The 27,992-nt window shown below is 40.5% G+C and overlaps 2 protein-coding genes and 1 long non-coding RNA gene across 4 annotated transcripts in view; 2 read left to right on the top strand and 1 right to left on the bottom strand.

Annotated features, from left to right (window-relative positions):
• Positions 1-27,789, bottom strand: LOC112540779 (uncharacterized). The gene is made up of 3 exons (XR_015796999.1): positions 27,718-27,789; positions 17,248-17,395; positions 1-1,061 (listed from the first exon to the last, which is right to left on the bottom strand). It is a non-coding gene; the product is annotated as an uncharacterized LOC112540779 (long non-coding RNA).
• KCNK16 (potassium two pore domain channel subfamily K member 16) lies at positions 7,502-23,980 on the top strand. The gene is made up of 5 exons (XM_015888283.3): positions 7,502-7,865; positions 12,014-12,128; positions 12,662-12,828; positions 18,543-18,708; positions 21,748-23,980. Exons 1-5 carry the CDS (start codon positions 7,653-7,655, stop codon positions 21,969-21,971), a joined length of 885 nt encoding a protein of 294 aa, XP_015743769.1. The 5' UTR covers positions 7,502-7,652; the 3' UTR covers positions 21,972-23,980.
• KCNK17 (potassium two pore domain channel subfamily K member 17) overlaps positions 27,442-27,992 on the top strand; it is a 34,833-nt gene continuing 34,282 nt past the window's right edge. Inside the window, exon 1 of one of the 2 annotated variants that reach the window (XM_088145463.1) lies at positions 27,442-27,867. In XM_088145463.1, the coding sequence (XP_088001589.1) occupies positions 27,622-27,867 (246 nt within the window). In that variant the 5' untranslated portion in view covers positions 27,442-27,621. The remainder of the gene's footprint in view (positions 27,868-27,992) is intronic. The other variant, XM_088145464.1, reaches the window with a different exon arrangement.

Raw genomic sequence — 27,992 nt, 5'->3', positions numbered from 1 at the left:
ATGGTCACCACCAGATAGGCTAATAGATATTGGCCTTTAGTGTCTTCACTGCTCCGCAGTAAATTCCTCTCTAGGAACTCAAACCAGCTCTCAGGAAAGAGTCAAGGACAATGCCTGGAGAGGCATATAGTTTTTACTGCTGATCCAGGAACCCTAAGAGTGGAGCAAATTGGGCACGGCAGAATCAGGTGATCAAGCCCTTTTTTTTATAACAGCCCCAAGTTTTAAAGCGTGCATGTCTTTCTCCTACCCTTATATGGGAACTGACTTTTTGCCACTCATTTTTTGGCCTTGAACGTGAAGGGCACCTGCACTGTTTTGACAACAGTTTTGTCTCACCAACTTCACCACTCGCACTTCCCTATGTTCGTTAAATTTATAGGCCACCTAAGGCCATCACAGGACATTTGCCCCTTGCAACTGTGGGTATATGAAGCACTTCTGGGTAAAATGTGGATTTTTGAACTTTTGTTTAATGTTCATCTTTCTGAACAAGATCTAAACCATTGGCAATATATAATATCGTATGTAAAGGGCAATATTGTATATAAATACGATAAATATTTTTTTTAAAAAATGCTCAGCTTGCCATTCTGTTTCAAAAGATATGCCAAATCATTTGAATGCTTCAGGATAACAGTAGGGAAGGGCAGGAGGCCAGCAAAAATGGATCAAGAGCACAATAATAGAAGGGGGCACACATGCTGAACCACAATTCAGAGCAGCCTCAGCCAGCAGGGTTAATAACGATAAGCACTCGGACACACAGCGCAGGCAAATTCTGGAGAGACGGCTGCACAGTGTGGACTGAAGCAGAACAGAAGCAGACTTGTCAAAGGAAAACACACCCAAGCTCTAGGCTGAAGATCAAATAAAAGGAAGCACCCCTATTTTCTGAATGGAAGGGGGATGATCCCAAAGAAGAACAAGGAACAACTCAAGTTTGTCAGGACAAGCTTATGTCTTCCATTTGGGTTGGGAACCACAGCAGCGTATACAGCTTTGATCCTGCTCACTGAAGATGGAAGGAAACTTCAAAGAAGGAGCACATCTTCTTGCACCTAAAGTAGGGAGCACAGGAAGGCCAAAAAGAGAGAGCACATGTCAGAGGGTGGCTAGTACACATAGCAATAGAAGGGAGAGGCAGGTGGCCATGATGGGCCCTTCCTCCTCCAGGAGTCTTGGCAAGAGATATTTTCCTCTTTCCCAATTTCCAGTCCAGTAGTCTGAAATCATGATGTACAATCATTCTCAGTAACATTTTGGCACTGCCCCCTTTTAAAGAAAGAAGACTATGCCTGCCCCACTAAAACTGGAGACTTCCATATCTGAAAGTTATCAAATATCTCCCATCGCCACAGGGAGACAGTGGTCCCCCAAAGGCTGGGGGCGAGAAATATCGATCTATTTACTGATTTATTTTGCAGTACTTATAACCCAAAGAACTCTGGACAGCGTACAGCATCAAAGAAAAAGAAAACAAAACAAGAAGCATAATAATAAATAACTAAATCAGGAATGCTATCAGAAACAAAAAAATAAGTCCGGAAAACAAAGATAAAACCTCAGTAAAATTCCAGATAGGCACCTACAGTCAGATAGCTGGAACTGAAAGTGCACTGGAATAAAACAGCTTTAATCTGCTTACAGAACTGCAACAAGGTGGGGGCTGTGCATAGTTTTAGGGGGAGAGTATGCCCTGTGGTTGAGCTACTACAGAGAAGGCCTGCTGTCTAACCTACCACCTGTGAACCTCAACGGGAACAGGACTGGCAACAGGCCATCTCTTGATGACAGGACCAGACAGACAGATTTGATTCTGGCAAAGCGTTGCCCGAGGTATCCTGGTACTGCATTGTTTAGGGTTTAAAGTAATGACCAGCCCTTTGAATTGGGTCCAGAAGCATACTGACAACTATTGCAATGACTTTGGTATAATATTATTCTGTACTGGTGGGGCTGTCCGGTCAATCATCTTGCTGCCCCATTTTCTACAAGCTGCAGCTTCCAAGTTGTCTCCAAAGGCAGCCCTACACACAACACATTGCAGAAGTCCAAACAAGTGGAGATTGAGGTATGTCAGCCTTTTGAGGTACACCAGACAGGAAACAGAGTCAGATGAGTTAATTTCACTTTATTATAAGATTACATTAACAGAATCTTTTAAGTCTGAAACTACATTTCTCCCTTCATCCCCTTTACAGCCCAAGAAACTAGGGAGGGTCCCTTCTGAGCCGCTTGCCCCACCCACATTCCTGTTGCAAGCTCAGATGCCTTTTATCTGACCATTCCCTTGGCTGCGTCTCTTTACCCTGTCTCCCAAGGTCATTCCCACATATCATTACAAGGTATGAGCTCCTGAGGTCAGGGCATCCTGGTAGGTAGTCCTTGACTATGACCATTTATTTAGCAACCGTTTGAAGTTACAACAGTGCTGAAAAATGTGACTTACAACTGGTCCTTGCACTTACAACCATCACAGCGTCCCCATGGTTATGTGATCAAAATTTCGTTGCTTGGCAACTGGCATGATGGTTGCAGCATCCCGGGATCACATGATCACCATTTGTGAGCTTCCCAGCCAGCTTCTAACAAGCAAAATCAATGGGGAACTGAGTGATTCACTTAATGACCACGTGATTTGCTTAATGACCATGTGATTCATTTAACAAGTGTGGTGATTCTCTTAATATCGTGAAATTGGGTGCAGTCATGTGATGCCTCACTTAACAACTGCACCACTTAACAACAAATTTTCCAGTCCCTATTGTGGTCATAAGTTGAGGACTGCCTATAATTGGTGCATCAGCCAAAGCTGAACAGCCTAGCTTGCCTTTATTTGTGGAAAGAGTGTGACAGATCCCATATTTTGAAATGGCAAAAATAGGTAACTCTAGCAAGCCAGCATATTGGGGAGGGGGGAAGAGGGGGGACCTTTCTGACACACTTGAAGATTCATTTAATGTTTCTAATAATTCACAGATTTCATTCATACTAAACCATAAAGCGTAAGTGTTACAATGTTAAACACCTACTGTGCCGGTTGAAAACACTGTCAAATCATTGTTCCTATTAATACATGGATAGAGATAGAGATATGAAATATAAATACAGAAGCATCCAATTTTTTTTAAAGAGCAGGGAAATATCTTGGAGTATTATGTCCTGTATTTTCCTGCATAGGAAACTTTGGAAAGGCTAGCTCATAATAGATGGATTTTTTAAATTTCAGAATTTACATCCTTTTCACAGGTTTGTCATTGGCAATGATGAGTATATTTGTAGCTCAGGGTTGGACTGTGGAGATGATGCTACCTAACTGGATGCACCGGTGATGTTACCTTGTCGGGTAATGGAATGTCTACAAGCAAACAACCAAGCTCAGAGAGCACCAAGGACGCCACATTGGCACTAAAATCTGGCATTTGGGTTGCAACCTTATACCCACTTACCTGGGATGAAGCCTCACTAATTTTAAAATTAGTCATGCTCTTCTGAATAAACATTTAGGGCTGTGTGGTTTAATTTAATCCTCAGGCCTTTCTCTGGCATATCCATCTTCTCTCTTGCCCGGACAATGGATTCCTTAAAAATATATATTTCTCCTTGTCCTCTTTCAACTGAAACCTGATTGTTAAACCATCTCCTGACTATCTTATGCAGGAGTCTTTGTTCTTGTTCTTTTTCCTTTTTAAAAAAACACCTCTGTGATATATTTTGTTTCCCATTAATTGATTTGTGGTGCCTGCTATTTTAACATCCTTTTAACATGGTACTTTATTCCTGTCATTAGAGATAATAATCCTGTCAAAACACATTAGAAATCCCTGCCATTCATCTGACTAAATGGGTTTATTTCTGCATCAGCAAACAGGCTTTGGTTTCAGCTATGAAATTCTGGCTAATGTGATGTCCAGACCTGAATGAGGGAGTGGTAGTAATTCAAGGAAAGATCCAGGACGCTTTTAATAGCCACTGGAAGCTGGATTTCACTAAAGAAAGCCTCTCTGGTGCCAGTCATTCCACTGAGGCTGACCGCCATGACCTTTCCTTCCTCCTTCCCTTCCTTCCTTGTAGTAAACCTACATGCTGCCTTTCTATTCAAACACTTCCAAATGGCTAACAGAATGAATGAATCAGAATGAATCTGATGCAGATTGGTTGTGAAAACAGGCACATTGCACTCCTTGATTTTTTCTTCCTGTTTCCTTCAGGCCACTGGAGCTATATTTTTTGTAAGCCAGTGATTTCTACATTATATCTATAAAATCCCTTCTCATCCCTATGGGTGTGGCATATGTCTTCCTCAATCTCAGGTCCTCTACCAGAGGCCTGGGAATTTGAGGGTTCTGCACTGTATCTTAGCTGTCCCTACCATTGTACTCTTCCAGAGAGCTCTGATGTTGTTCCTGGGATCTGTTGGAGCCACTCTCCCAGCTTAGAAGTCACAGCCCTGAGTGCTCCTATCACTACTGGGACCACTTTGGCCTTTACTTTCCACATCCTTTCTAGTTCCTCCTTCAGGCCCTGGTATTTCTCCAGCTTCTTATACTCCTTTTTCCTGTTGCTGTTGCTTGGCACTGCTACATCTATTACCATCACTGTCTTCTGGGCCGTGTCTGCTACCACAATGTCTGGTTGACTGGCCAGTACCTGCTGTCCATCAGGATCTGGAAGTCCCACAGGATCTTAGCCCTGTTATTCTCCATGACCTTCTGTGGAATCTCCCATCTGGACTTGGGAGGGTCTAGCCCATACACTGTGCAGATGTTCCTGTACACAATGCCAGCTACTTGGTTGTGTCGTTCTTATAAAGTTATAAGAAGCCCCCAAAACAGAGTCCTTGAAGAATAAGAGCTGACAAGGGCCCCACTGCCAAACAAGATTATCAAGATCTGGGCCCCTAAGGAGCTAGCCCTAAGTTGTCATCTTCTCAGGGTTCCAAACAACTGGAATCTCTCCCTCACTTGCACATAATATTGACTGATGCTAACTTAGGATTGGCTGGACTTGCTATCTGTTTGCTTATTTATTTAAGAGTTGTTGAAACTTGGGCAACATACAAGTTTAATGTATTATTATTAGTAGTATTAGTATTAGTATTATTAAATATGCTCTGTGACCAGCTATTAGAAAAACAATTAAAAAGAAATAAAATACAATATAATAGTAATACAGTTAGAAATAAAATAAAAGCAAGAAAAGGAAAGGAAAGGAAAGGAAAGGAAAGGAAAGGAAAGGAAAGGAAAGGAAAGGAAAGGAAAGGAAAGGAAAGGAAAGGAAAGGAAAGGAAAGGAAAGGAAAGGAAAGGAAAGGAAAGGAAAGGAAAGGAAAGGAAAAAGGGTAAAGCTAGAGAGTAAATATACCGGAATATACCGGAAATGCTGTGCTCAACACTTGTTGTGTGACAGACTGGGTTTATTGATCCTTTTGTTCCAAGCCTAGCTTTTGCTTGTCTAATATTTTGATCTTCGTTGGCTTCCCCACTTCTGATTTATTGATGATTATAACAACAACAACAAAAAAGGATGGGACTGTCAGCCCTACTAGACAGACCAGACCAAGAAATCAGCTCCACTCCAAAAAGGGTAAAACTCGTTTTATTGAGATTGGCTATAATAGCAGAATCTTGCATGTCTGATTGTGCTGTAACTCCTGCACCTTCTTATACTCCAGTGAATTAGAGAGGTGAGCTGCTTCTGATTGTTATCGCATCTCTTTGAACTTAAAAAAAAATGTTTCAGCCCCTTTCGTCTTTAATTTCCATCAAAGTCCTCCTCCTTACTCTCTACAATGACTGAACTGTGGACAGCCATCTGAAGAAAGCCAAGAACTGAGAGTGGGCAGCCAAGGATCAGAAGGTAGGAACCAAGAGCCAGGGGACAAAACAAGAACTGATTTGGTTTTGTTTCTTAAGGCTAAAGCAGGCAGCAGGACTTTTGAGCCCAGCTGGCAAAAGATTCCATTTTGAAAGGCAGCAAACGTTTAAAAAATAAAATAAAAGACAACACTAAAGGATACAGGAGCACACTAGAGTTCAGGAAAACCAGATTGCTCAAGCAAGGATGTATTAAAATAAGCCTTCCTGAAGTTCAGTTAAAATGGTCACTACCTGAATAAATCTGAAAACCATCCATAAAGTTGACAGGGCCATTCATACATTAGAAAGGTTTACATTCACTCATGCCTTCAACCCCATGTGGGGAAGGAACGTGGAGAGGTCTAAGGCCTGTGGCCTACTTCCATTATTAGCCACCATGCAGCAGGTTCATACTAACGTATTACAATTTAGGCACATGAAGAAACTGTTTGTATTTACCTCAATATTTTGAAAAAGCTCAAGCGTGTTTTTGTAATGCTTATTACTTCATGCTTTATATGTTTTTGCATGTTAAGATATTTAAAGATATTTCAGGTTTTGTATGCCGTCTGGAGTTTATTACATGGCAGTCCATGCATTAATGTTTAAACGAACAACATAAACATTTCAAACCATCATCAACTGGAGTGGGAAAAAAATTCCGGTTGTCCATGTGGGAACAGGCTCTGTAGAGGGTGGAGTATACAGGTGGTGCTTCTCCGTGTGAAAAGATGCTGGCCTGTGTTACGCTGAAAAGCTGCGTCTGTGTACATGACATGAGGAGAGAGCAACCACGTGTGCAGATGGCAACAAAGCACTCCCACCGTTGGCAATTAGAGAGGATGTGCTGCCACTGTACTTTGGCACCAGGGACACATATTGCTTATTTAAGCTCTTCACTCTCTCATGCGTGCTCAGAACAGGTGGGTGAGGAGCAGAGTAGGTTATGGGAGCATCTCTTGCGAGCCTTACGGAGGGAAGGATTTCAAATCCTGCTCAGGTTTCCCATTGCCCCAGGGCTTGGGTCTGATGGCAAGAAACCTAATGTCGGAGTGTTAGCAGCACTTGAATGACTGAAACTTGGTTGCCCCAAAGTACTTCTGTGCCAATGTTTCACATTCGCATGTGACTTTTCGAGTGAAAATTTTGGAAAGGTGCTTGGTTTCTAATTCAAATATCACCAGGGGCTTGTTATGCCTCATTCCTGCCCGTAAGTGCTGAATGATAACTGCAGAGATTAATGAAGTTCCAAGTTAATAATAGTGTGGAAATGGAAAACAAACAAACAGAAGGAAATCTGCACCATCAGGCTAGGAATTATAGCAGTTGATGTTCAACACATCTGGAAGGCATCAAGCTGGAGAATACTATTATAGCTAATCCTATTATTTGTCCCTGGCTGTACAGCAACTTGCAGTAGTGCTAGTTAAGTCCATCTATAGATCTTTTAGTCCAATCTGCCCATCTCCAAACCTGAAAAACACTGAGTTCTTACAAAATTGTCTTCTATTGATTGTTAATGAAAATGCATCCCTGTTACCTGAAATGTGGCAACACAGCAGTGTAGTTCTGCTCCCAACTGAAGAAAAGATAAAAGGTGGGGGGGTTAAATCTGTTTGCATTAGTCTCATGTTGTCTAGACCTGATGTTCACAAGCTGTTTAAACAGGATCTTAGCTGTGTGTGCTGAAAAGACAGCTGTGCAATTCTTCCATGCCTCTTGGAGGAGGAACATTAACCCATGGAATAAGGCTTGGCTCCACTAAGTCAGCCCTGCCTGCCCACCAACAGCCATGCCCCACCTCACTGTGTGCAACCGGCAGCTTAGCTGGACTCTGACACTGGTGCTAGGGTATCTCTTTTACCTCCTCCTGGGGGCCATGGTGTTCCAGCTGCTAGAAAAGCAGGCAGAAGCCCAGAGTCGAGACCAGTTCCAAATGGAGAAGCTCAAGTTTCTGCAGAACTATACGTGCCTGGATCGGCAAGCTCTGGAGCAGTTTGTGCAGGTAAGAACAGCCCTCCAGTTTTAGTGTCTCTCCACAAAGCCAATATTAACTTAGAACTGCATCTCTGGGATGGATGGCTAGTGTATAAAGAATCCTGGCTTGGACCTGGTCCATCATTCTAAAGAGTTTGTCTACCAAATCCATCCCCAGATGGTCAGAAAGTCAGAGAAACTCATATAGCAGCAAGTACTCATGCTGGGAAACCCCCTCTTTACTATTCATTCCTGACTGTCAGTATTTGTGGCTATTTTGTTTTCTCTCTCCATGTGGTCTGGTCAGAGCACCTACTCTCTGTTGAGAAATAATTCAGTCTTCATAGTACCTCCTTTTATCCAATGAAAATGCTACGAAAACAGAAGGACCTTTTATTATGGTAAGGCCTCCTCCTACAGTCTGATTGACTAAAGTGCTTATGTTTATGGACTTTTTCCTGGATGTATATTGCAATTTCCCTCGTTCCAATTTCAATTCTCCTTCCTTTTTTTCATCCCACCTGTGCCAAGCAATGCATGCATTTTTCTTGGGATTGCTATGGGGATGACGAGGAGGCCTGTGCTCTGCCAAGCTACTGCACCATTAATGAATATTTATACTTTATTTGGTTGTTAAACTGGGTTAGTGGCACATTATATCACTGATTAGTTCATTAAGCTCCATTCATTTATTCTATTTTAGATCTCCAGTCCTTTGGAGGTAGATTATTCCCCCATGAAACAGGGAGTGTTTGCAGGGAGTTTTTCTCTCTCCTTGGACTTGGAAAAAGTTGGGAAGCTGCTTCTGCTGTGTTCTTCCCACTGCCTCCCCCATGTGATTTCCCCCACAACATTGTAATTTTTGAGAGCTCAGCACACTCCTTTGTCTTAGTAGATTGTATTGTGGGGCGGCAGGAAGCATGTTTGTGTAAAGTATGCTAACAAGATTGTGATTATCCCTCTGGAAGAAATACAAATACAATACAAAATATTAACTCCCTTCGTCCGTTTTCTCTTGGGAAGATATTGCACTCCTATTCCTGCAGAAACAAACAAGCCACACTTACAACCCTCAAACAAAAACATGATGGCGGCAACACAGGTGTACCTGTGACAGCCCGCAAATGCCTGAAAAACGTTGACTGGACCTCATTACATTAGTGACATACATACATACTAAAAGGAAAGGGCATCATGGTTACCTGTCACTGCTTCTATTTCTGAATTTTTGGATCCTACCCACAGGCATGTACCCTGTAGGACAGGAAATAAACATCACACATCAAAAAGTCTAAATGCACTCTGTAGCTGGATGCACACATCTCACTCAGCCACAGCTTTATAGAGCAAGTTAGGGTGGCCTGCTTTATGCATGACTTTAAAACCCTGGTTTACAAACCACAATGCATGATGACAAAACCAAAGCAGACACATTATGGCTTACTAAGATGTGTGACCTTGATCTACACATGTAAGCATTGTTCACATATTCTGTTAACAGTGCATGAAACAGTAATGCAAAGGAAGCTTTTTCCTCCAACAGGTACACCCATAATCCTAATGCACCTCCATCTCCACCATTGTACAAGTCATAGCACGGGCACAGAGCTCCTGCCTTTCCAGTTTTGCCTTCCAGTTTAGTCACGAAAGGGCTTACAGGTTTCCATTTTCTTTTATCTGCAGCTACTGAGTTAAATCCGTGGGGGAACTGTCATCACCTTTGATCAGAAGCTCTAAATTGAACTGTTTAGCTGTTCTGTCTTCCAGTCAGGCTTCTACTAATCTCTGAACAACTCCATTCAGTGAAATCAATTAAGATAAAACTATAGGCATTAGAAATAAATGTTGTTTAATTAACAAAAAACATCAATAGAAAAATGCCAGCCCCAAATCCCGAAAGCTCTGGATATCCATCCCATAATCAGTTTTCCAGTACTTTACTGATACTAAGTGATGCAGAACATTTGTCTAGAGATGAGTGAATGTAAGGAAGATTTGCAGATAATATGGTAAATGTCACATGAAGTAAATAATTAAATCCTAGATGCAGTTTTAAAAATATAAATTTTGCCTTCATTTTTAAATATTCTGGTGGTTTCTGAGGAAAAAATGGCTTGACCCTTTAATATATATGAAAGTGTCATATTTTGTTTTCTTTGGCCCTTGCTTTAAACCATAAGTTTTGCATTTGACCAAAGTGCTAATTATTAATATTTCTCCAACACCAAGTTCTTAATGACAGCAGCTTCTCCTCCAGCATATTTATAACCAAACTATGTAGCTTGTCCTCTGAAAAACTGAGCATTTTGTTCTCCATAATATAAAGAGAAATTCAGAAAATTCCACACATTTGCTGCTGTTGTTAAAAGAAAACTCAATTTTCTGAGGTAAGCATGCTGCATTTGGGTGTATTATTGTCCCTGATCAATGCTGGTTGATACTATAGAAAAACACCAGAGGGCACCAACATTTCAGCTATAACGTAACAGTCTCCCTAAATATAATGCATTTGCCAAGTATCACCATTCCAATTTGAATCCTTCTTGTTATTATCTTTGGCTTATTATTATTGTACTTTGGCCAACACCCCTACTCAGTGTGGTCCTTTCTCTGCTTACACCAACCATTGCATCTGGGCTTATGTGCTAGGTTACCTTCTCAGCACCTAATTTCCAGTGAGATGTAACAAAGGGGTTTTGTAGGCTAGACCCCAAGATAGCATTGGAGGGTTTCATCACAAGCATCATAGAGAAGATCAAAACTGTAGCTAGCACAGTTCGCCCATGAAAGTACATTCAGACGCAACAGCAGGAAAATATTTTTTGTTGCAGTCAGTTTAAATGTCACAAAAGAATAAGTGAGTACTTTTGGCACAAACTTGATACAATCATCTTGCTAAGCCAATACCAAGCAAACACATTATGGCTTACCATAATTTGTAAACCAAGTGACTGTATTGTATGTATGTATGTATTAAATTTACTCAGCTTCTCATGGGAAGGCTAGAAAGGTTCCTGATCAATAATGGACCTTGTTTTCTCAGTGCTTTCTTTCAAGACTTCTAAATGTTTGTCTAAAAGTTACAACCCACACCCTTGAGCTTTCACTATAATCCAAGAATAAGGTGTGGATACACTAAAGTTTATTGCAGATATAATTGACCCTAATCATGATAAAAATCAATGTGTACAAAGTCTAAGAATCTCACTCTCCACATACCTACGTCCCAAGGGTTTAAACCCTGGGTTTCTCCTGCTTAATGTTGTAAGGGACTGGTAATCACTCCTTACTTAGACTTTTCTGTTACAGCCAGCTCTAAATTGTTTACAAATGACCCTTTTTGCAGTCACCTCATTTCCCACGATTCCAGTCTTTTCCTAAACCCTTTCTTTCATTATTCTGTATTAAACAGGTACTACATCCCTTCCATCAACCCATACAGTTTCAACCAATGTAGTTGATCCACAACTATCCAGACAGTTTCAAACTCCAGTGAAACGGCTCCCCTCCAGATCTTGCTATTACCTACTAAGGATAGTCGAATCTGCCACCTTTAATTCTTTTGAGTTTCTCATTTTTTTTATCTTGAATTCATTCCACATCAATTTGAGATTTAATTTAAAAATCCACATAACATTTGTATACATTTCACAAATATTTCTCCTAATAGACAAATTTCTCATAGTATAGTCTTTTAAAAAGGAATTTCCATTTGTGTATTTGTATGCATTCTCTACAATAAGAATTTTTGTGCACTTTCCCTTAATCTACTTATTTTTATCGATTAACCATTTGTAGATTAACACTTGATTTATCTTTTTTTTTTTTTTAAAGGTGCAAGCTATGTAGCAGAATTTGGGAGAAGAATTCAGATCTAAACCATTTTGCTTTCATTCATGTATACATTTGAGAAGTGTGAATTCTCCCCCAGCTCTAAATACAATTATCTTACAATGGTTCTCAATGAAAGAGTGTAGTGAGTTGCGTACAACTCTTAGTGCATCTAGCAGTCCTATTTCACTGGCAGAGTAACATGGACTCTCTCATCATTCCTACAAAAGAAACTAACAATAGTGAATATAGGGAACTGAATGCATTTTACTACTTAGTTGCTATAGTCTCCCAGTTTTAAACAATCCTTTTCTTCCCCTTCTTTTACAAATGTTTCCATGACAGATCATTATGGAAGCCTGGGAGAAAGGTGTCAACCCTGAAGGAAATTCAACCAATCCTAGCAATTGGGACTTTAGCAATAGTTTCTTCTTTGCCGGGACTGTGGTCACTACCATAGGTAAAGTGAGCTAGGTTTGTTTTTTTCCCTTGAGGATCTTTCTTCTTTAGGTTTCCACAACATTTGGGGGGAAAAGTTGAGCCACGTGTGACTGACGGTACAAAGCAGGTTGCAAATCTGTGTCAGAAGAGTTTCAGACTTTGAAATATATATTTTAAAAGCCATATATTCAACTCACACCCATTTTTAGGGGTTTTTTTTCTATAATTAATTGTCTTGAGTACAGAATATACAATATCAGTTGTTTATTTGAAAATCTGCTTTTGTATACTCAGGGAAATCAGAAAGTGCATGAATCAGCCAAAATTCAGTTTTAAAGTCCCCTTGGTTTTGTCAGGGGAAAAAGGCTGCTAAAATTTTCCTCTCACAGTTTCCATCACAGAATCAATAAAGATCCTGCAAGTGTTTAATTTTGGCTAGATCAAAATAGGATGAGTTATGAAATAACAAGCAGAATTCTATTAATAAAATAATATTATTTTTTCATATACATTGAGACTTATTAAGGGATTTGATTTCTTTTCTTTTTGCAGGTTATGGGAACTTGGCCCCCAGTACAGTGGCTGGACAGGTCTTCTGTGTATTTTATGCTTTGTTTGGGGTCCCTCTTAATTTGGCATTTCTCAATCAGTTGGGGAAAGGACTCAGCGCACACCTGATTGACCTGGACAGATGGGTCCACAAGCCAGGGCGAGCTCAGGTACAATTGCTCTTTTATTACTGTAACACATTACAGAGGTGATTTTCATGTATTCATAGGACACATGAGGGATCTTGGACAGTCCAGGGACATCAGGAGCCTTTATTGATTTGAACTTCTGAATAGTGACAGGTTATATCAAGTTATACATTGTTTCTGAAAGGTCCAGAAGACATAATCTGTTGAATGGAACTATGGAACTAAGATAAGTATCTTGGAAACTATGGAATGCTAAGATAAGTATCACATTGTGGAAATGGAGCCATTTTAAAGGGCTAAGTTGCAGCAATTGGGGATACAAGCAAGACTAGGAAACAGTACAGAAAACCTAGAAGGCCCAGAGTTCAATACAAGGAAGGAGGAATGTCACCATCTCTTTTGAACTCCTCCATCCCTCTTTTCCACTATTCTTTGCTCTTCAATGGTGCCTAACATTTAGTCCTGAATACCTGATAGATGTTTTCACACATAATTTTTAAAGAAGTATGTCTAATATAAATGATTTTCAGACATCTACACAGCCTTCTCTCTTCATACCACTTAACTCAAGTAATTGGGACTCAAAAGGTTTTGGGACATTTGAAAATAGCAGTCCAAAAATAACATTAAGAAAGAACTGTGCATAGGCTCATCTGTCATTTCACCTAAAACTCTGGAGATCAACAGATTTCTTACTTGTTCTAACTGACTTTATGGATATGACTATAGTTCTCTGAAGCCTGGGATTAGGCTCAAGAACTAGGTGTACACATGACTTTATCTCTGGGTTTTCAGGCACTCACAAGCAGCCAATTGTTTTGCTACTTCAGTTGTTCCAACATCTGATATGTTGGATGAGAACTTCTATAAACTAAATGTTGGAGGACTCCAGGTTGGAAAACTCTGTGCTACTTCCTAATACTTTCACATCTCAATGGGAGATCAGAGACAATAAAGTTATCCTACCTCTTAAGCTAATAGCCTGGAGTAGCTGGAGGCCATGGCAATTTGGCTAGTCAAATATGTGGTTGTTTCCCTGAACTTTAGCTTTCTATAGCCATATAATTACAAATATGGCAAAGCAGCATCATATTATTAAAGTTAGTGGATTATGGAGGAAGATAAACAGCTTTGACCAATCAAGGGCCTTGGTATAATTTGCTGGAGGCCATATGCAAGTAGGAGTCTGAAGCAAGCAGCTGACAAGGACATAGCCAGGAATACTGAAGGCCACCCATTCTGTCTCTTTCCTTAGCCTTGGTATCTGTTTCCATATCATTTCTTGGCTCTGAGCATATAATAATAGGCCCCTGAATTCTTGCTTTTGCAACAAAATGATTGCAACAGAGTAAGAGTATATAATATATGCTCAGATAATCACACAACTTCTGTTTCATAGCAGCTGAATGTATGGCTGTAGAAAATGGAACAAGGGAGCATATAAGCTTGAGGGTAGTCTATGAACCCCCCCACCCTCCCCCTGCCCCCCACATATAGAGATGTCAAAGAATTCCACCATGAATTTATCAGCAGCAAACCTGGACGTTCCACTCCCATCAAAAAAGGAGCCTCACCCGCACCCCAGCAGCCTCTGAAAAAAGGTTCTCTGTTGAAAATTGTGTCCAAATATTGATAATTACTTTTACATGAATAAGAGAATGATTTCATGCTTGCTGGGCAATTTACATGATGAATTACAGTACATAAATTAGGGCAAGATGCATACCAAAACTCCTTATGTTGCAAGATGTAAACATTATGAGGTTTATTATGATTTTTCTTAATACAGAAAGAAATGCTAGATCAGAAAACTGACCTACTAACACAGATAGGGTTTTTCATAAGTTACACATCTGCACAGAAGAGATCAGAGGACATGGGAGAGGCATCATGAATGTCCTGCTAATGAATGGTACAAAGCTTGGCTGAATTCCCAAACAGATGAAGACAGAATTATTACACAACTCTTTGGCCCTCTGCCTTTGATGTTAGGGATGTACTTGCCTGGGAAAATAGTCATATATAGCATTGTCTGCTAGGCTTAGTGTACATTTCAGCAAGACTAAATTTCATATTACATAATTTAAAAAATGTAGATGATTCATGGTATTTCCCTCTATAAAAATGCTTTCTATGTTTAAGGGCATAATTTAGAGGGAAGGGCAGTTTCCAGTATTTCCTTCAAACTGGATTTTCTTCTACTTTGATTTAGTAGAACAAAATTCCTAGCCAACCAGAATCATGGTAGGTAGAAATCTTGAATTTGTTGTTACCTTGTAGAAAGAGTGCTCAGAAGGAAAAGTAGACAGGGTTCCTGCACATTTAGCATTTGTACGGAAGAACAGTTTTCAGTGACTGTAGCTTTTTGGGAGGTAGAGTGGAGAATAATTTCCTCTTTTATGGAACTATCATAAAGAAACTGTATCCGAGAAGCTTTCTTTTGCGTCTAGTCACATAGCCACAATACTTACAAATCACAAATTTCATCCACATTTCCATGAAAACACCATAATCAGGGTGACTGACACTGGATGTAGCAGCAATCCTACTCATCAGTCTTGGCAACCTCATACACATACGATGCTTTCTGATGAGAGGCTGCCCACCAATCAATCAACCTTCTCTACTGCCAAGAATCTTTCCAAGCTGCTCCACAGTTCCCCTTGATTCCTAAATTTTGCTTTTCCGTTAATGACTGATGGACACTTTTCCTCACCCCCACCCCTTTGAACCAAAGAGTTATTTCAGGTTAGTGTCAATTCCATGTTCTGGCTTTAAAACCATCTCATTTGTTTTACTGTGTGATACAAACAGACTATGACCTGGGCTCCCTACACAGCTAGTGCATTAGGAATCTGTAGGGAAATAGCTACTATTGGGTAGACAGAGATGGAGAAAAGAAATCCACAGAAATGGGACCATTACTCATACATATTAAGGTTTGGGTTAATTTCTACACCAAAAGCCCTTGTCTGTTTGATTGTTTGTAACCTTCAACTGGGCGAAATGGTGCATCACAGGACAACCATTTTTGAACCAAGGAACCTCAAATGAATTAATTTACAGTATGCATCCAAAATATGGGATCCATTAGTCCTGTAGGACTGTAATTTGGCAAAGCTGTGGCTGTTTAAGCACTATGGCCACAGTCAGCCACATTCACGTGACCATCATTTCCAATGCTCCCTGCCAGCTTTCCATAGGGAAAGTCAATGGGGAAGCCAACAGAGAAGGTCGCAGTTCCTTTCCCAGGCCTCCTGCACTCGCACACATGCATGTGCCCTCCTTCTTGGGCCTCCCTGTGCTTGCACACAGATATCAGCACCCTCCTTGCCAGCCTTCCTGCATTTGCACGCACCCAGCGTCCTCTTCCCCCCACATGCACCGCAGCACCCTCCTCCTCTTCCCCCCTCATGCACGTGGATTGCCAGGGCCTTCCCCAGAGCCTTCCTGTGCTCGCATGCACCCCATACTCTCTTTTCCCACATGTACCACAGCACCCCCCTCCACCAACTTGCACATGGTCTGCCAGGGCTCCCCACCCCCCTGCAGCACACCTGCACTCCTTACCTGGGACTTCCTCCGCTCCCCCCCACCCTGTAGCACCCCCAGCACAGAGGTATCTGCACATCACACCAAGCCAAACTCAAGGGCAGAATACGAATATGATTTACAACACAAGCGAGTGTGTGCGTCAGAGAGAAAGGGAATGGCATTTAATGGCGTATACTACATATTTATAACAATGATTAAGAAAACAGAAATATTAAAACTGGAAAATTAATGTTTTAGCCTTCATGTTTTTCAGTTCTTCTGTAAACAGCAACTGTTTTTTCAGTAAGAGGAACTGAGAAAGGCAGAAATCAAACCATTTTTCTTTAAAAAGGGGTGTGTGGATTAAACCATTCTAGGAATTCTGTAAAAATTAGCATGAATGATAAAAATATTTTCAATAAGCTAGATAAATAAATATTCAGCAGTGGATTTCACTGAATTTGATGGAATTTATGGAAAAGTGGTTACAAGTTTATTAGACCATACAGATAGCGTTTGTAGGAACAATTTGTATGAATTCTAGCAGTTTATTTCTGCTATTCAGGATTTAAACTTTAAGTATAAAGAACATAGTTTTCAAATATGTCACTAATACTGTACCCCAAATCCTACATTCCAATCTGCAAGTTTAATATATTTTTTCTTCATTGAACTGATTATCAGATATGCTTCTAATATTTTAGAAGTCATTTAACAACTCTCTTTTTGGGAGGAATAAAACAGGATTTTTTTTTAACAAAAAGTTCCAATTCTACAATAGAATTTAATTAGAAACATTAGGCAAATTCCTACCTTTAGCTTTCTGGGGGTTTTCAATGTACACATTTAATTTTAACACAAATTAATAAAACACATAACATTTTAAAAACAATTTAAGATACCTACAGTATGTATATTTGCTTGTGGGTCCACACTTGCCATCTCAGTCTCTTCCTCTCACTTCAGCATCATGTTTAAAGTTTTGCCTGATCAACTATTCTGGATTGTGAGGCCATGATGAATCCAGGCCATACACCCACAGCACTTTCTACCTCTGTATGAAGATATAATCAGATATGCAGAAAAGACAAGTCGAAAGCTAGATGTGAAATATTTTGGAAATAAGCCAAGAAAGCAGGAGAGGGGATAGTTTTAATCAAAACTGCAATACTATATCAAGTTTAAAATCGAATAGCATTTTGTTTACAAAGGTCAAATCCATTTGTCCATTAAAAAAAAAATCCAAAGTACAAAAAAAATGCTAATAATTTAAGCATAGTTTATAATGATAAATGAGTACTTAAAAGTGTTAAGGCCCCTAATTTTCATGATAACTCTGTTTAGGTAAGGAAATGTCTCTGAAATGATGACCCAACAGGCTGCCGCGATCAGCCGCAATTACATGATTGTCATTTACAACGCTCCCTGATAGCTTCCCTCAAGAAAAGTCAATGGGGAAGCCATCAGGAAGTTGTAAGTCACTCATGCTCCCACTGCTTTTTTGCCCTTGGTCATTCTGTTTCTCTGTTTAGGTAAGGAAATATCTCTGAAACAATGACCCAATGGTCACAGGTTGTCTAATTATATATAGAAATCGAAGTATAATTTATGGAAAGGGAGTTGACATCTATTAATTCTCTCTGAAGACTACTTTCCCTCCTTTTTGTTCTGTAAGGTTAAAGGGTTGCAAATTCTGCTAATAATCCTAGAATCCTTCAGGGGTTACATCAGTAAGGTTGGTTCCCACAGGTGATCAGGCATCACCCCACACCTTTAAATTATTTCTTAGCCTACTCTTCCTCAAATAGAATGGATCACCAGTGTCAGAAATGTAACCAAATATATCCAATTGTGGCTCCTCCTTGGCTATCACTAAGCATCATGGCAAGAAGGAGAGTCAAGCAAATCTCCATTGTGATTTGGGGCTTTCATTTTTATCAATGTAATATTTTGTTACACTTATTTCTATTCTTTGATGACCAAATGAAAAAACAAATCCTGCATCCTGAAATGATAATAGACATGCCAACATTTTAAAATAACTATATAGGCCACATATGAGAGTATTTCACTGGATTTCACCCCTGGAACTCAGCTACATGCCATTAGGGACTAGTGAAAATAGCCTTCAGGTTTGCAACCACATCTTAGATGGAAGCATAGCACTACTGAACAGTCATTCCCATCCCTGTGTTTTTCAGGTGGTGCAGACATTAACAATGGTATTATTTCTGACGGCTGGGACTTTGCTGTTTCTGGTTTTTCCACCAATGATCTTCAGTTATGTTGAAGGCTGGAGTTACGGAGAAGGCTTCTACTTTACCTTTATTACCCTCAGCACCATTGGATTTGGAGATTATGTAGTAGGTAATGATAAGAATGGTACTTAAGTGTTGCAAGTAAGAGCACCCGCTACCCCAGACCACCATGTCAGTATTGATTAGAAGGAATTCTTGTGAAATCTGTGACACTTACCACAATGTGGCCAGGGCGTGTAAATTATAGAATGTAAATTATGTTTACAGTGTGCTTGTTCATTCACTCATTCAATCGGCTCTGTTAAGAGCCAAGGATCAACATTTTTCATTTTTTAAAAGAGACAGATTGAAAGAGAAATCAGAAAACTCAGGGGCACATGGCAAGGATCTCTGCTTGTAAAAAATTCAAACACATTTTAATTCGGCAGCATCACACAGTATTTTGGCAAATGTATTTCTGGTATCTGATGAGTTCTCATGTAATGAAACTGAGTTCTCATGAGATTTTAGCTTTTTAAAAACTTAATTCTCTTTTCTTTAAATGGAGGGTTCCCCATGGTGGGGGCCATGTTATCTACAAGCACTTCATTGACAGACTAGAATTTAAAGTATGCTCTTATTAAATCCTTTACCACCCATGATGGTAATGGGAAATGATACAATTAGCTAAAATTAATGGTAATTATTTGCAACTGGTGTTTATTGTGATAAGCCAGTAGTACACTTTATGTAGGATTGGATGGGCAGATGAAGCTCTTCTTCCCATTCTCCCAGTTATCTATAATCTACGTCTTCCAGTCTTAACAGGGGGAATTAATGTTAGAACCAATCATATCGAAGTGCCACTGTTCTCTTTCATACAAATGTATCTGGGATGCACATGAATGGAGTATCATATGTTTTTTCCTAGCATGTATGAATGGGATTCTGTAGGTTTCGTTTGCTTTGTTTGTATGTGTATTGAGCTTGGGATGTTTTCCTTTATCTCACTTCATATATAATGTTATTTATAAACTCTCTCTCTACCCCCCCCTCTCTCTATATATATGTGTACACACACACATATTGTGTGTGTGTACACATATATATATATAGAGAGAGAGAGAGAGAAGAGGGGGTAGAGAGAGAGTTTATAAATAACATTTGTTGAATAAGTCACCACTGGCTTGGTTCTTATATATTGCTAAGCCACAGACCGTAATTTACAAACTATAATGCCTGAATTCACATGTGTCAAGCTAAATGACCATACCTTGGCTTTATAGGTGATATTAATCTACCCAATGAGAAAGTTGTGCAAAACACTGTGCTCCAAACATGTCACACGTAAGAGTGCTTTAATGTGCTACATATAATATGGACAGTGTATTTTTAAAAGAACCAGACTCACATTAATTGACTGCAGCTGAATAAGAAATGAAAGCGTTACTGACAAGCATTTGTGGTTTCTTTGTTCCCTCTCTATAGATGCAGACTAAAATATCTGTTCTGAATTATATTTATTTTGGAGGGAAAGGAATCTATTCTCTGTTCCAGATAGATTTCCTGCAGTAAATCAAGCTCCAACTCACTGGGCAGATCAATTTTGCATTCATTTTCACCTGAAATTTGACATTACAATTCCCCCTGACATAAAAACAGTCAGCCACAAATTACACTTTATAGACATAAACAAGTTTTTTTTGAAATACATTCTTCATTTCCTCTTTTTCCCCAAGTCATACTTCCTGCATTTCTGGTTTGCATGATGCTGTACTAGCAAGATGTGAAACTATTCTGTAGACAAATGTTCTTCTCCACGCTAGTCTCTTCTTCCTTCAGCTCATGTGGGAGAGATATAATAATTCAATGGCAGCATTTCTGCAGAAGGTACCTTATCATCTCCCATTGACAGACGCAGAGGGCAGGGGAGTGCAGTATAGTATAGTTTTGGATTTGGACTGGAGAACTCCAGATTCAAGTCCTTCCAAGACTTTGCAGCTCACTGGGTGATTTCAGGCAAGTCACTCTCTTTCAACCATCCTACCTCACAGGGCGCTTGTGAGGATGAAATTAGGGGAGACCCTCATGTACCTTGATCTCTACCTTTATCCTTCAGAAAAAAAAGTAGGAGGTAAACACACTAAATACATTTCTTCCTGCCCAAGACCCTGAGGCATTGCAGTCAGTTGGACCAGGCAGTGCTAGAGTAGACAGAGTGAACTGAAGGGAGGAAGCTTCTGGTGCTGAGTTCATTAGAGTAAGAAGGTCCAAGGACAAAGAATTGCTATGCAGAAGGGTGGTTCTGTATAGACTGCACACATGCTGCCAGTGGCCACATTTAAGAGGTTAAGTAGCAGCCTAAGAAAATTGATAGAGGTTACAGGTCAAGATGCACATAGGAGGCAGATCACATGCATTTTTGAAAGGAAAACAACATGTCACATAGGCAATTCACCAAATCTATTCTATATGTGCAAAAGTAAAACAGTGGCCATGTTCTCACAATGTGACTGAATCATCCCCTTCCCCAGCCAACTGATTTACCTCTGTAGGCCAGCAGTTTATGAGAAAGTATGATTCAATCACCCTTTTTTTAATCCCTTCCACCTGCCACAAAAAAGCCTGGAACTTCTTCAAATTCCTGATTTCCCTCTCCAGGAATAAATTAATTTTTTCACCTCAGACTGAGAATAATGAACATTTCATAGATTTCTAATATGTGGACAAGTGGTCTGGTTACTGTGTCTATTCTTCATCTTACATCATACATACATGTGATAATGCAGCATATATATTTATTTGTCTGTGCGTGTGTATACATGTTCCAAACATGGTTCAGAAGAGGTATTTTGAATAAGTGGGAGTAGCATTTCTTTAAAGCAGCAGTATATTTTTCAGGCTTCCATGCAAACATGAAATAAGACTCAGCTGCTTTAATGCACTGACTCATTAAAACAGCAGTCTTTAATATGGATCATTGAAAGAGTTGCACCTTTTGTGGGCTCATGCTGAAGCCTGAAAAAATATGGTAGAGGAGCTGCATTCACTCAATTCCATTTCTGAAGCATGCTTGCATATATGTGCCCTGTATCCAGGCTATTAGAATACTTTTTCAGGTCACTGTCTAGGAGAAACTAAGCTTGCCTCTCCCTGTTTGTTTTCATAGGCACCGATCCTAGCAAGCACTATATTTCAGTGTACCGAAGCTTGGCAGCAATTTGGATTGTCTTTGGCTTAGCCTGGCTTGCTCTGATGTTCAACCTGGGAGCAGACCTAATGGAGAAATTCCTACAACTTAATTGGCAAAAGCCAGATCCAGAGACGGCAGAAGCAACGGTTTCCAAAGGAGAGGATAATCCTGATCAACCCAGGATCCATATTCCCAGCTGAGTGTACCTAGTGGATAGGCAGCTTAGAAGAACTTCTGTGTGCAGTCAAAGTTAGTGGGTATGATATACTGCCTTCTACCCACAATGACTGAGTAATTTCATAAAGGATAGAGGGACTTTTTTCCAAGAAGAAGTAAAACCTTTGTATAAAAAGCAACTGAATGAAAAGCATGAAGGAAAATGCACTGAGAGCATAATTACTACACATTTTCCATTCAACCAGTTATCTCCCACTGAACTAATTATTAGCAGGCCTATCAATACATCAGCTGGCTTATGGGCCTCTGGGTTCCAGAATAACTTTTTTTAATATTACTGGAAGAGATCAGGGTTTGTTTTTTTTCTTCCAAGTGAGCCCATCGTTTATCTCCACTTCCTGATTTCCCTTAAGCAAGTGTTAAACAGGTTTTTTGGCAGAAAAACGAACACATGTTACTAATTCCATCTGTGAAGGAAATTTCAAACAATGCGTAGTTGCAAACTACTGGATCTCAATGACAAGAGCTTTTCTTCTCCTATCCTTCTTCCATTATTAGACCATGAAAAGAAAAGAAAAGAAAAGAAAAGAAAAGAAAAGAAAAGAAAAGAAAAGAAAAGAAAAGAAAACCTTAAACTTAGTTTCCTCAGTAATTCACTACAAAGGTTAGTAGACTCTGGTTAGTCCTTCCTCCAAGCTACTCAGTTCTCCTGAAATCTACACTGGACCTTTGAACATTCTCAGTGTTTTTTCCCTGAATATATCCCAAGGCAGAGATTTAAATTCTCAGAGTCCAGAATACCAATTTCAAAATGTAGATTGGCCTTGGTGCTTACTCTGGGGGAGAAGGAATACAATGCATGCAACTGGAAATGTCCAATTTAAATGTTCACATTATTATACTAAGCAGCTGAAGTGATTGGAGGAAAAATAGAATTAAACTACAATTTGTGCATCATCCAGAGCTGGGGTCCCAGGCATTCTGCTGCTTAGTCAGGTAGGTGCCCCCTCTCTATCCCATGTACTGATGCCAGCTGGACTAGCAGTTGAATATAATACAAATATCCTCCACCACATCAGAAGGAACATGTCTAGTTCAGGCAGTCCAGATCAGGTTGTGTGACAGAGCTCCATCCACCACTGCCTCCTGGTATCACCCACATGAAACAGACATTAATAGTAAAGTGCCCTGTTTTTCCTTCTTGTGTTACAAAAGGGTTACAAGAGGGTTAGAACCATCCTGATATGTTACATTTTGAACTGCACCATTAAGCATCATAGGATCATGCCATAGCTACAAGTGTACATTGCTGAATAAGAAAGGAAGGTAAAAGCCGGAAGAATGAGCTCACCTTGGTGGATTTCCTAGGTGGATTGAGTTAAATTGGCAGAATTTCCACAAGTACAAACGACTGGCTCTTCATGAAGAACAAAAACAAATGCTGCCAAGAGGTCTGGGATTTTGAAAAAGGTGGAACTTTCTCCATCTCTTTCCAAGCAAAGAACTTCAACACGTGCTGACAAGCAGGATCCAAGAAATTATAGAATACTCCTTGGAAGAGCTATGAATTATTGCTAGGCAGGTTGAGATGGCAAGCACTGACCAAGAATTAAGCTCAACTCTCGGACACCTAACGAATACAAACAGCAGCAGACATTTCTGTTAAATAAGGTCAGCATGGCAATCATTCTATTTAAAGAACCTTCCTTAAAAGTCACAATAAAATCAGGCACAAAAGAAGAGATTAAGGTTGTAACTCACTTCTTTTTCAAAGGCTCTTTCCTTAAAACTAATGGTGGTCAAATTTGCCCATTCAAGCAGGACAATGCTGAACCCCTGGAGCCTTTGGCTAAGCCACAGCCAGCCAACCTGTGACATTTCAGCTGATCTGTAGAAGAGTAACTTTTGATAACCTTGTCCTAACTCCATTTCAAGATAAGCAATGTGGAGCAGTATCTGGCCTTTACAACCTTAACATCTGATCTAAACATCTAATTCAGATGTACAAATGAAACTGTGAAATTAAACATGAAGGAGCTCTCATGAGGCTCATATGATCATTTCAATAATAATTACACGTTTATCATCACAGGAGACTTGTGGCCTATAGCTTAACGGTACTTTGTCCTAGATGCTTAAGGAGCGTTACAAATTTTAAAACAGTGATACATAACATGAGATTCCAAGGACGTATGTGGTGCTGAAAGCTACATGCAAAATGTCATTTTTAACATGTAAGAAGGGAAAATTATTTAGTATATAGTCAATTTAATGCAGGCATGGGCAACCTTTTTTGGCCTGGAGAGCACACTTGGTTTTTTCCCCTGTCTTGGTAGGACTTTGGCTCACAAAGTCTTGCCCAATTTGGGGCCCCCTGAGATTTGCCCGTGGGTTGTTAAAGGCTGCCCACTACTGATTTACTGTAACTATAAATAAATGTAAATATAAACTGTATTTATATTTTGGGGGGAAATGCAGCCCACAGCATATTATCCAAAGGCCAATGTGGCCCTTGGCCAGTAAAAAAAAGTTCTGTATCCCTGCTTTAAAACTACATTATGGAGCTCAAGGCATTCGTTTGTGGCTGTTACTTCTACAAGAAGGTCCTATCAGGTTGAGTAAAGAGTTGTGCTACTGCATCCAGTCTATTTTTGATCCCACATATTATGGCTTGTCATCAGCCATTTAGTAGCATACCAGATTCATTTAAGAATGTAAGAAGTGCTTTGTCAGACCAATGGCTAATCTGATCCAGGTTTCTTTGCCACATTTTTGCTAACCAGGCACTTTCTGAATGTCTATAAAATGGATGGGAGGGGGTAAGAACCCCCTTGAGCTGTTGCTCCCTAGAGACTGGTATAGTATTAATATGTTCAATCACATATTAAGATATTCTGTCTTGATACAGAGACAATATATAACACAAGATCAGTAGCCATTGACATACGCATTGCTTTTCACCAAATGTAGAAATCCATCACCACATTCTCATTCAGCTAGAGTATAATATTTTAGAGATGTTGAATATTATATATGATCTAATACCATGCAGAATATTCTTCTCAAAATATCTGTCATTGGTCTACAGAGGAAATAACAATATCTTCTTTGAAAGATACATTCCTTATCTTTTTTAAGACAGCTTACTACAAGCTCTGAACTCACTGAGCTATTCTCTTAGTACCAATAGATGAGAATATGTGTAGCTCAGGGTTGAACTGTGGAGTCCTTGGGATTCTCTGAGCCTGGCAGTTTTCTTGCAAATGTTTCATTACCCAGCCAGGTAACAACTTCTCTTAGTTACATAAGTCAACTGGATGTTATGAATGGTAATAATCCTGCATTGATTCTTCTTTTGTGGGATATTGTTGGATATTGCCATCATGGCTACTTTACAAAGCATGTGGAAAACAAGTAACCCCTCAGTCATCCTTTTCTACACACCTTATTTTGCAGTGTAAAGGATAAACAAAGAAACCGACTATGTGCAGTTTGAGGCTGGAAAGCTATGTTAACTAATTCTATAATAGTTCATTATAGTATCATTGCTGAAATTCTATATTTGCCATTAATTCTTTGAATTCTAGCCAATATCAGCAAAGTGGGATGGAGTTTCAATGTCAATATCCTCCTGTAGATTATGAAGACACCATAGTCTTCATGGAAAGCTCAGGGCAATTGTCTGGTTTACACATACTGCTAATTGATCATGACATTTGTTTTAAACTTAGTGCCATCTGTGAAGTACTTATTACAGCTTAATGTTATGCATGACCCATGCCACCATAGTTTCCTCAACTCACTATGTTTTATAAAAACTTGGCTTAGCATAATGTGTGAATGAAACCATCATTGCACAACAAGTTCACTTTCTAGTGTCCTACTCTTCTCCTTAAAAAATGGCTAATTCATATGATAATTTGAAGAGAGAAAAACACCATTTTGCCATTTTCAGGGGATTAAACTCATTTTAAGAAAGAACCACTCAGTAGGGAAACCTTTGGCTTAAAAGCCATCAACACTGTTAGAGAACCAGCTATTTTCAGTTTTGGCTTCTGGAGTACATCTGAAAGAGCTTCCTGCTCAGCAGATTAAGTTCTGGAAAACTGCCAGATCACCCCCAGAATAGCCATACTAAGATAGATGGTTTTCCAGAATGTCTTGTCCCCAGAAGGCTGGGTTTTGCCTACACTTAGCATTTTAGGATGTCCTCTACTAATTCTCCTTCTGGTAAATTGATTTTCATGACTAGCCATGGCCACCACATCAGCCATTTTATAAACAAATCTCTTATACCAGCCATTCTGGAAATTCACCCACATTTTCAAAATTGCAAATGTGCTCCAGCCCAAATTTTATATTACGGTTTATTATGTTATGACAACTGAGCCATTTTCAAAATAAGTCATAACTTAGTACAATATGCAGACCACGTCAAGAAGTTATGGCCATAGGAGAACAAGCCTTGGCCAAAAAAATCATTCTGGCTACCTTTCACTGTGGAAAAGCATATAGCATTGGAACTGTACCAGTACTTAGTTTTCAAAAGGAGAGGAGCTATGGCCTTGGCTGCTGTTTAAAATTCTTTATTCCTGTTTTCGTTCAGCATATTAACCAATGGTTAACTGAACCTTGGTTTCCTAAATTTAATCCATTTGTTTAAATTCAATCAACACACTGAGCTCTAAATGAACCATACTGGCTGGATTTGCATAATATATTTAACCACAAACTAGCCAACTATCTTTTAGCCTAGCGTGTTATGAAAGCTCAGATATCAGTGGCGACTAATACCCAAACTCATCTGCCTATCTTTAAGGGTCCTATATCTGGGCTGCAAGAATCTGGATGACTTTCCAACCAGAGTTGCAAAAAACGGTGGATTTGGTTCCACTTAGTGCTGACTGGATGTTCACATGCTCAGACTTCCTCTCTGCTCTCTCACTTTTTTTTTTTTTGGAGCCTTCAAGTCACTCGTGACTCCTGGCGACTGGTTTTTCAGAAGTGGTTTGCCGTTGCCTGCTTCCTAGGGCTGAGAGGTTACCCAAGGTAACCAGCTGGCTTCCTGCCAAAGGCGGGACTAAAACTCACGGTCTCCCAGTTTCTAACCTAGTGCCTTAACCACTACACCAAACTAGCTCCCATCCACATTTAAATCCAGCGCAAACCTACTAAACTAAATGATAAATTAAGTCCAGGTCAGCGCCTCCTCCGGGCGCAGCCTCTGCGCTCTTATAGGACTGACCCCTGTCAAACCTTGGCTCAGAAGTTCAAGCCCAAATGGTACGTTCAACAACAGGTGGTTGACTTAAGTCATGCCTAAAACGCCCCGCGCACAAGGACGCTCGTTCTCCCCGCTTAGCGGGGCGAGCGAAGGCTTCTACACACGCGAGACTCAGAAGGAAGCCGTGGGGTTGGCCGCTCAAACTGAACGGCTCGCTCTGTTGGGGAAAGCGCTCGGGGATGCCTGGCCCTCGGCCCCGCCCAGGGAGCGGAATCCGGGCGGACGAGCGCCGCTGCTCGGGTCCTCCTCCACAGCCTCGGCCCACGGGCAGAGCTTCCCCCGCGGCTGCTTCCTTCACCGCTCCTTCCCTGGCATCTTTGCACCACTTCCTCCTCCTCCTCCTCCTCCTCCTCCTCCTCCTCCTCGGCCAGCTCGCCGCTGGCTAGACGATGGACGACGACGGCGAGAGCATGGCGCCATCGGAGGCTGCCTCGACGGGATGGCGCTGGAGGATTCCCGCCACGCCGCTGCTGCTGCTCACCTACCTGGGCTACTTGCTGCTGGGCAGCGCCGCGTTCTGGGCGCTGGAGTCGCCCCGGGAACGCGACTCGGCGGATCGGCTCCTGAACGAAAAGTGGGACCTCCTGTTGAACTTTACTTGCCTGGAACGGCAGGCTCTGGAGCGGCTCGCGGAGGTACCGGCGAGACAAGTGGCTTGGAGGTTGGGGCGGGCTGAAGGAGGAGGAGATGCGGCGTCCCGGGCAGATTAGCTCCGCCAAAAGGCGCTCCGCGGGCAGCTGGAGGCACCCTTTCCTTCACG

The sequence above is a fragment of the Python bivittatus genome, unplaced genomic scaffold (genome assembly GCF_059951505.1).
Source record: "Python bivittatus isolate LINGU-HERP-01145 unplaced genomic scaffold, Pbiv_v1 ctg000020_np1212, whole genome shotgun sequence".
Lineage (NCBI taxonomy): Eukaryota > Metazoa > Chordata > Lepidosauria > Squamata > Pythonidae > Python > Python bivittatus.
This window is presented reverse-complemented; position numbering and strand designations above follow the sequence as displayed.